This window comes from Epinephelus lanceolatus, chromosome 19, assembly GCF_041903045.1.
Source record: "Epinephelus lanceolatus isolate andai-2023 chromosome 19, ASM4190304v1, whole genome shotgun sequence".
NCBI classification, from domain to species: domain Eukaryota; kingdom Metazoa; phylum Chordata; class Actinopteri; order Perciformes; family Serranidae; genus Epinephelus; species Epinephelus lanceolatus.
Genome location: NC_135752.1, coordinates 22,958,986 through 22,969,411, shown reverse-complemented (window position 1 = coordinate 22,969,411; position 10,426 = coordinate 22,958,986). Strand labels below are relative to the sequence as shown.

The 10,426-nt window shown below is 41.0% G+C and overlaps 1 protein-coding gene across 1 annotated transcript in view; it reads left to right on the top strand.

Annotated features, from left to right (window-relative positions):
* The first annotated feature begins 124 nt into the window (after positions 1 to 124).
* Positions 125 to 10,426, top strand: part of ak3 (adenylate kinase 3) — a 14,013-nt gene continuing 3,711 nt past the window's right edge. The window contains exons 1-5 of the mRNA XM_033646990.2: positions 125 to 232; positions 385 to 1,136; positions 6,321 to 6,440; positions 6,696 to 6,868; positions 9,831 to 9,949. Of these exons, the coding sequence (XP_033502881.1) occupies positions 989 to 1,136; positions 6,321 to 6,440; positions 6,696 to 6,868; positions 9,831 to 9,949 (560 nt within the window). The 5' untranslated portion in view covers positions 125 to 232; positions 385 to 988. The remainder of the gene's footprint in view (positions 233 to 384; positions 1,137 to 6,320; positions 6,441 to 6,695; positions 6,869 to 9,830; positions 9,950 to 10,426) is intronic.

Below are 10,426 nucleotides of genomic sequence, written 5' to 3'. Positions count from 1 at the left end.
GGAGGGTCAAATATGCGCTTTTTAAAGGGTGCGTTATCACCTTTGGCCACAAGATGGCGCCAGATTACAATTCATGAAAACGCTATGGGCGTGGCTTTATGTTATCTTTCCGTCTTAAAGGCACAAACATGACCAAAATGTAAACAAAGAGGGATACAACCGACATTTGTACGGATTATCTCTTTTATATTCTTTTAATACGGATTTTTGGCAAAAAATGAAGCAATTCAAAGTAAGCTAAAACCTGTTTTAGTACACAATTTAACACAATGGTTAAACCCAGACCTAAAAGTAATTGCTTTCTGCACTCTTGAAGTGTTATTTCGATTTGTTACGTCTGCAAACAGTGTTAACTCCCTTTAAATCTCATCTGTATCGTTCCAGACGCTGGCTAAAGAGAGCAGCAGATTGCTGTGTCTGTCTGCCAATCTACAGGACTGTCCGCTAAGGGGATCGGGGCTCGGAAGGGATTAATCGCCACAACCTTGCCAACAAGCTTCTTTCCCTCTGTGGATCAATTGCATAACCGTGTTATTATATAAATACATCCCCAGTAAACCGTAAACACTGAACGTTTGTCAAGACGCCGATGAAAGGAGCTGATTGCGCCATGAATGGGTCATCAGGGGAGCGGATCCTCGTCTGCCCCCACCACCACTACTCCTACTCTGTCTCTGCTGCTACTGCTGCTGGACTGACCGCAGTCATCTGCTCGCAGTTCTCATCTTCTTCCTCCGCCTCCCCCTCCTCCTCTTCCTTGTGTCTCTGCAGGGAGATTAAAGCCAAGGTCCAGTCAGAGTCTTGACTGGCTGCAAAAGGCGCGCCCACTGCTGGTTGCGCACTTCTTGGAAAAGAAAGTGTATACCTGCTCCGATCCAGTTTCAACCGAGCATCCGGAGAGAGAGGGGGCTTTCATGGGAAGGATAACGTACGGATTTAGGATTCAGCTCTTTGAGTAAATAACTTTTGAGCAAATAGTCGCGCAGAGATGGCTCTTCAGAGGATTTTTCGTGTGGTTATTATGGGACCTCCGGGGTCGGGGAAGGGGACGGTGTCTGCGCGCATTACCAAAATTTTTGGACTGCAACACATTTCTAGTGGGGACATTTTGAGGGCCAACATCAACGCCAAAACCGGTAAGATATCGGTGTCCTATCTCAGACATGCACTAAGGTAGTATAAAGTGATCTTATATGAAAGCTTAATGTTTTTTAAAGACTGCAGATTATTTCAGGTATGTGCAACAAAAAGACACTTTAGATTGTTATCCGATGTCACTGTTGATGGATGATATGCACTGTTGGAAACAACCTTCATAGCTTATTATTATACTCAAAGCATAAGATGGTTATTACTGGAAGTTGCAATTTGGTGCAGGGCCGTAATCACCTATTTAACATTAGGGGGGCGATCTGAATTAACACCCTTTAGTAACCAACCATAAGGGGGGGGGGGGGGGGGGTTGAGGGAAGTTTCCCCCAAGGTGAAATTTGCATAGACTCAGATTATTGTAGAGCATTTTCAAAGTCTTAGATCAGGGGTTCGCAAAGTTTTCATGACTGAGTGGCATTCTGGGAGGTAAGCATATGATTGAAGGTTGCACAGGAAAAGGAAACACACCGACCTTTTCATGACATACCATACTATGGAATTTTCACAAACTTTTCAAATGGCATTTTTATGCCATATTATACTACGGCTGTTTTTTTTCACGAGTTTTTTGTCATGCCATTTTCATGTCATGAAATCTTTATTATATGACATTCTGCCTTCTTATGACGTTTTTATGACTTTTAATTTGATTCGATTGATTTATTTTGAACATTTAAAATAATAATAATAATAAAATAAAATAGAATATATTGTAGAAAAAAAACCTACAAAACAGAGTCAAAAAAAGAAAGCATAAGCAAACTTACAACGAGAAATATAAATTCACATTTCATGTCCGAAAAGGAGTAGGAAAAAGCAGCATGCTTGTCTAGTCCTACCCCCCAATCTCAAACTATACTAATCCATCACTAAGCAGACTATTACATAAATAATCTCGTCACAATTGATCAACCATTGTACTTCTAAATACCTGAGAACCATTAAACAAATATGAAAATAGGAACAATGATATATTATACTGACATTTTTATGGCATACTAGCTATCACAACTATCAGTCGACAGTGATATACCACAGGCAACACTCCATATTACATTCTAGTTTTCCACTTTGTGATGCATTTGGAAGTATTAAAATAGAGACACAGTATGGTGTTTGACATTAATTTATGTTGTGATATTTGTATATACTATTTTGAGCATATTTTAATACTGTAGTGTGAAAAATACCCTCACTGTGGTTAGTTGTCTGCTGTGATAACATCACCACTCCTATACCGACATGATTTCCTATCTGGCTGTGATACACAGAGGTTGAATGGAAGGATTGGCATTCTCTTTAATCAAGGTCAAACTGGGTTATAGAGCGTGCTGTTTAATGTTTACACTGCAAACACTTGACACATTACCTGAACTTTGGAAGGAGGCCCACTGCTCCTCAATATCACCTTGGAGGAAGCTAAGGAGAGGTGTAAAGATAAGGGAGGTTGCACCTTTGTTCCCTGAGAGGTGGGAGTACAGGTGAAGAGGTGGTTTTACAGCTGTATGGCAGAGTAACAACGGGGTTGGAGAAGTAATGCAGGGTTACAGTGAGGACAGGAGGCTCCTGCAATCGTTACTGCTGTACAAACAAGCTTTTATTCTCATCGCGCCCGAGTATACTTTCATACTGTACACGTGCAGACATTTCCAAGCCACTCAGTTTAACTAAATCGCTCTGTTGTGACGCAGCTGAGCAGCTCCACGTCTGCAGCTGGCAGTCAAAGCAGTTCCTCTTATAGACTCTGCCAGCTCAAATTTTCCCAAACAGTCCTTGGATCTGAACCAGTGACCTTCTACTTTCTGAGACCTCATCAACCCTCTCACAAGTCGCACTGAATGTCTGTTTGGGCATGAGCATTGCATTTTAAACAGACTAATACACTTATCAGAAGCAGAAATCTTCTTAGCTGTCACTTTGCCAGCGCTCTTCTTGCTAAACTGGTATCCATGCAACAATGCCTTGGCTTTCCAAGCACCTTGTTCTGGGTACAGTGTGCAGGCCCAAAACATACTGGTGTGCCTTCATGTCACTTTTGCCAAATAAACAGATAGAACAGTAAATCATGCAGCAGTCTGTCACATCAACAAAGAAAAACCCTCATGACTGAAATGATTTATGTCCTTGCAGATGCATTTTTTGTTAGCTTCACCGTTTGCTCCCTTTTTAAGGTCACAGCAGGACACAAGCACACTCAGGTCGTTTCTGCAAGGCTTCACAGGAAATTCCTTCCTTCAGCTGGACTGTGACCAATTAAAGTGGAAGTGACAGAAGAAAAGAAACTCTACCTCTGAAAGCGGGATTAACCTGCAAAAAAATTCCTTCAAGTAGCTTTACAGGAGGAATAATGTTTGCTTGAGCAGCTGTGGGGAGAAGTTTGCCTAAAGGGCCGTCTGCTGGACAGAAATTTCTTGGTTAAGGTTGGAAAAAAATGTTTGGTTTGGGTTAAAATGAAAAGAGTTCTGCCATCAAGGCAAACTTTCCCCATGTGTGCTCATGCAGCTTGATTTTATGGTGATTATTGTCAGATATTAAAACCCTAGATGCCATAACTACAAACATGCTGCACTGATATATCAAATGGAAACATACTTGATGTTTTGTGCGCCATTTCTCTGTTATTTGGCATGCCAAATTATATGTTTGTGAACCTTTGCGTCCCTTAAATACAGTTCAGTCAGGAACACTTTTGTCAAAGAAAACTTAGTATTATATTTGGTGGTATGGCTCTGTTCTGGGGCTCCCCTGCCCTTCCATGTGCCTACATGGAAAGCCAGTGGCGGAGCGAGCACACCTCTCTGCCCTTCCACGTGCAAATGAGGAAAGCCTGAGGCAGAGAGAGCACACTTCCCTGCCCTTCCATGCACCTACATGAAAAGCCTAAGGCAGGGAGAGCAACAGCAAAGACCCCCCTGGGAACAGAACAGAGCAGCATCAGTGACAAACAGAAATTACATTGATAGTCAGATACAGCATGAAAAGGAGGAGCTGGGATGGAGGAAGGTTGCAAAGCAGTTCACAAATGACATTGATAAGTCAGATACGACATGAAAAGGAGGAGCTGGGGTGGATCCGGGTTGCAAAGCAGCTTGCAGAGGAAGCAGCAACAGTAGGCAGGCAACGATTTGAATAGGATGCCCTGAATGAGATTCACCAGTTGGTTGCATAGAAAGGAATCGTGATCTATCAGCTGACTCCCTTCCATCAATCAGCTGCTCCATCAGTTAATTAGGCTGTTTGAGATCAGCTGATGTAGCTGGGATATGAGCTGAGCTTGACATCGTGTCCTGCCTGAACTAACGCTATGCTCAATTTCTGTGGCGTTGAGTTGAGTTTAGTTGGATCCCCATTAGCTACAGTGCTGCTACAGCTATTATAGTTTATAGTTTAGAGGTCATATTTGAAGTCTGCACCTATTAGAATTTTCACAAAGTTATTGAAAACATAGTGTCGATACGATAGTGTCCATTTAAGAGCAGGAAATGTGAGTGTGTGATGTGTAATTGATGTTAGCGTAATTAGGCATGCGTGTGTGACAAATTAAAACATGGACATGAGCTCCACAAAACAGACTTAACATGGCAACAGTGCAGCCATTACAACTTACATAATGACATAGCATTGCAGAATACACAGGAGAAAACTAAACAGGCACACAGACATGACAAGCTCCAATCGATTCTGTCATCAGCCTAAATGAAAAAATCCATCACACACACAGTGTCCCCAACATGTTGCCAAACACAGTACCGTCGGTTTCACTGGTTGCCAGTTCAGTAATCTTAAAATAGTCTGTTTCACTCCAGTATCTGTGACACATTGCCAACCATAATACTGCCCATTTCAATCCAGTATTTAATGTGTTCACAATAATAGACCTGTTACAAACACTACCAGGGTTAAAGTAGACTCACAAGTCAGTTTTTAGACGCTTTGCTTAACTAAAGACTGATGACTTTCTCCCTGATTTTGTGTTTAGATGGGCGGATACAATATGGCTCAGCCGTGCTCGCAGAAAACGCCGTCAAAGTTAGTGGATGTTTGTCGCGTTTGCGGCGACACATTCTCACCAACTAAAAGAAACAAACAGAATCTTTTACAAGGCCATGACTCATCCGTCCGGCCGGACTATAGAGGGAATCGCCTTGTTGTTTACAAATAGCCTACTTCCGGGTAGAAAACCAGCAGAGCTTTTAGCTATATATATAGCTAAAAGCTCTGCTGGTTTATATATATCACATTTTTCACATCACTGTATCACCGTTTAGACTAATCCGATGTTTGTAAAGTCTATAAACACAATTGAACAAACATTACTATTTCTGTGTGCACGTTTAGCTGGGCTAACCGTTAGCTGTTAGCCCTGTTAGCTGTTAGCAGTGTCTGTAATAGGTAATAACTCATTAAACGGTCCGTGAAAAAACTTTTCCAGCGGATATCTTAGTTACAACATGATTGAGCTAGCAAAGCAGTTTTGTGTTGCTATGTGTGGTATTTATTCAGTTTTGGGAAATCACGATGTCTAGAAAGCATCAGTGGCTGCAGCTGACAGGGACAGCTAACACTAGCAGCAAAGCTAACATCAGGACGTCATCTGTTAAAAGCCTCCCGTTGTCGGATACGACATGAAACTACTCCAGTTAGCTCAATCATGTTGTAACTAAGACATCTGCTGGAAAAATATTTTCTTTACGGATGAGCACACGTTTGATAAAACGGAGTTAAATCTCTCGACATCCATTTTCAAGCTCTCTGTGTGTTTGTTTCCTTGCGGACGAGAAAAGGGGGAGCGCACATTTCCGAGAAGGCGTGTCCTTTTCAAAAATGCAAGAGGCGTTGCTTTGTTGCCGGCCGTTTTCGCCGGTGGGTTAAACACACTTTAGAAAGGAGTGTCCCCAGACTATCAGAAGGTGGAGATCTCTGATTGTCTGGTGGCGAGACTAGGGTTAAAGTGGCTATAAACATACATGAGCTCATATTTTTCTGTAGAGCATTAATGCCATTGTGAGCTTTCGGCGAGCAGGTGCAAGCAATCTTTCATATTGTGATTCAAGTGGCATTTATAAGGTTGAGATTCAAGATTTGTGTTAGGACAAAAAGATGAGTATGACAGCATCCCCTCTCTGTGTCTGCTTTTCTGTGTGTGTGTGTGTGTGTGTGTGTGTTAGAGCTCGGTCTGCTGATGAAGTCCTGCATTGATCAGGGTCAGCTGGTACCCGATGACGTCATGTCTCGTCTCATTCTGAGTGACCTGAGAGCGATGGACCACAGCAGCTGGCTGCTCGATGGTAGGAATGCTAATTTTTGCTGGAAAATAAATGCTAGTATAAAGGCAGTGTCATATCAGCACTGGGTGTTTTAGATATTAAAACAACTGTGAGATAATTAACACACACTTAAATTCATATTTAAGAGATATATACAGTATGATGGTTCTTAGTTCTTAGACCTTATTTGTTCTTATGGTATTCAATTCAGATCCTGGTATTTATCACATCCTTCTGTCTTCCTTGCTCTCCTCTGTCTATCTGCCTCTCCACCAGGCTTCCCTCGTACAGTATCCCAGGCCGAGGCTCTGGATGGGACCTATAGAGTGGACACAGTCATCAACCTCGATGTACCTTTCCAGACCATCAAAGAGAGGCTCACGTCTCGCTGGACTCACCTTCCCAGCGGCAGAGTCTACAACATCGATTTCAACCCTCCCAAAGTCCCTGTAAATACATCCTCTCCTACCTGTTTCTCCTTCTCTGTTTTGGTTTCTAGTTTCCGAACATCATCAGTACAGATACTGTCAGCACAAAATAATGTTACTGAAGTTATTTTGATCAACATTTTGGTGCATGTTGCACCCTGTTTCCATGGCTACAGACAGAGCTCTCTGATGATACTTAATGTAGGAAACAGGATCTTTCATCGACATCACAAGTTCTCTTTGACAGACTTTTTGTCCTTTTACACGTTTTCAGCCTTCCTACATTTATTTTTAAAGTCATTAGAAAAATGAATTTAAGCTATAACCATAATATATGTATAAAAACATACTGTTTAAGCACAGTCAAGGTTGACAAAGTACGACTTAGAGAGCCTGCTTTTGTGTAACTGGTGGATGTTTCACGCATCTGTGGTCACGGATTCTGTCTGTGCCAGTGATTTGTGGCACGTTCCATCTAGATTTCCTGCACAGTCTGGCGGAGTAACACATTCAGTAAATCATTGGCTCCAGCCTAGAGAATACAATGTAACAGAAGCAGATAAAAAGTGGGATAAATCCAATCAGGTCAAGGGTTTAAAATGTCAATATTTCCTCTTCCTTTGTTCTTTAAGCAGCTGTCACCTCTAGAGACTAACAGTGAACACATCATTTCATCAGAGGCATCTTGTAACAGTGATCTGAGTTTATCTTCGAGAATAGCTTCAATTGTTTGAGGCATGAATTCAGATGTTGCAGACGTGCATCATTAACTTCACGCAGATTTCGGGACAGCACATTATTCATGCTGTCCTCCCACACAGTGCTCTGTGTATGCTCTCTGAAGACTTATATTTCTGTAACTGTCTCATCACAACATCTCCTGCTGAAATATACTGCGCACCATTGTTATTGTCATCATTATGTGAGTTTCTATTTAGATTGGCTTGAGATTGTTCAAGTTTATATCATACCACGTTAAAGGGTGTTAAAGGCAACAGATCAGAATGTAGTAATCTCCAAATAAAAAGATGATTTATTTCTGATGAGACCAAGAAAACACACAGAAGCGCATTGCATTCAAGGAATAAATGAGAAATGGACACATTATCTCGTAATTACGAGATAAGATCTCAGAATAAAACATTACATCTGTAGATATAATGCCTTTATTCTGAAAAACGTTGACCGGAAGTACCATCTTTGTGTCTCGCAGTGGACTCGCTCACTTTACAAATCAGCTAACGTTAACGTTATTACAGTATCAGTGAAAGGCCTTATTAAAGTACGACATCAGGACATCGTAATTACGAGTTCTTATTTCGTAATTACGAGACTACGTAATTACAAGATCTTATGTCGTAATAATGACATAAGATCTTGTAATTGCGAGATAATGTGTCGATTTTTTTTTATTTATTTAGTGAATGCAATGTGCTTCGGTAAAAAGACTATATGTGCAGCGGTTCCCCAGCCATTCCTCTTGCACCAAGCAAGTCCAGTACTTGGTTTATGACCAAATACCTGCAAAACTAATGACATTCCTAACGGCTGCAGCTGTACTTTGTCTGTAATGTTTATTAGAAAATGCTAGCATGCTAATTTTGAGATGAATATGGCCGACATTACAGATACACACCAGCTTGTTAGCTGTCGTTGCGTCAGAAATGGTATAGAAGACAGTTTAGTTTAGTTTAGTTTAGTTTGGCTTAGTTTAGTTTAGCTTATCTTAGCTTAGCTTAGCTTAGCTTAGCTTAGTTTGGCTTAGCTTAGTTTAGTTTAATTTAGCTTAGCTTAGCTTAGTTTAGTTTAGTTTGGCTTAGCTTAGCTTAGCTTAGTTTAGTTTAGTTTAGTTGATTAATAAGAGGACAGTGTGCAATGACATTAATCATTTACAATGAATGAAAACATGGTTGCACTCATTTAACGCCAATTTCCATCTGTACTCCTACACAAAACAAGTCGACGCAATAAATCAGAATAAAATAGGTGCAAATCAGACTTTAGTAGCCATGTTTCCATCAGCCTGTTTAGATGCGCATCGAGAAGTATCGCATCGGAAAATTATGATGGAAATGCCAAAATTCGAATTAAAATCCCCTGATTCGCACAAACTAAAATATGCTCGCTTTAGCCGGGTTTTGGTTGATTCGAAAAAATGTTGATTCGCAAAACGGGGGATGGAAACAGTTATGTTCGAATTAAGTCTGATGTAGCGCACCTCTCTCCATGGTGATATCCACACTCCGGGTCAGGAAGGCGGTAATGCATTTACAAGCTGGTTGTCAACCACCGTTATGCGGAAAACTCACACGAGTTCGTAGTTTTCACCGAAGTCCATACATTTAATGGAAACACAAAGGATTCGTATTTCTTTTAATGCGCATTTCCCAATGATTCGAATCACTTTTGGATGGAAACATAGCTAGTGAATCCATGTGCCTAACATAATAGAGGCAGTACATACACACTGCGCTGTACAAAATACAATATAAAAAACACAGTAGCCACCTTGTAAAGTGACCAGATTATATGTACAGGTTCCTTTATACAATAAAAACAATAAGCACACACTGCACCATACAGACAACATTTTGTCATGTCACAGGAGTAAATAATAAAACTGATGATGGTTACATTCCATTTAGCTACTCCAGCAACTACATTCATTCCCTGTGCTGCTGTGTCTGGGTTTGGGCTGGACTAATCCTGTGAAAGAGTTGTGGACTAGTATAATAGCTGGAAGTTCGATGCCTTAACCCTGTCTTAAGTAAATCTGTCTCAGCAGGTTTCTCACTTCTCTTTCTGGTAAACATTATATATGGTGTTTCCTCTCACTATACAGCAGGTACAAAAACAGTGAGCTAAACCATTCATTTGCAGCATGCAGAAAACATACATTTTAAAAGTACTATTACATCATGTTGTGCTGTTGTAGTTTTTAAGGAATGAAGTCAGCAACCATGCATTAATGTGTTTTCTGCAGGGTTTGGATGACGTGACAGGGGAGCCTCTGGTCCAGAGGGACGATGACACACCAGAGACGGTCACACGCAGACTGAAGTCCTATGAAAACCTGACAGAGCCCGTCTTAGAGTACTACAGGTAGTGTGGATAAATCTATGTTAATATGTGAGTTATTTTCTGACTTTATTACAGTAACCTATTTGGCAGCCGTACACAAAAACCTTAAAGAGATAAAACGGGCAAATGGTTAACTGCAATTTCAGTGTGATATCTCACTCAGGCGTACCCCACACACGTCTTTATATAGGTAAAAGACAACCAAATGCTACTGAACCTTGACCTTGGTTCCTCCCCACACTTCCCTCACAGTTTCTTGCATGACTGAAGAATTACTTAAGAGCCACATTCCCACAGGACAAGCCAGTATACGCAAACACCCATTTTCCTCTTCCACACTTTTTAAATGTAAAAAAAAAAAACAGGCAAAAAACAAAAGCACAAGTACTAGACTTGTGAGGCGGTGGACCCAGTTTGTACACGCATCATGAATTCTATTTCTGGACTAATTAGGTAGGAAAACATATTACTCTGTGTTCCCCTCAACCCACACGGATG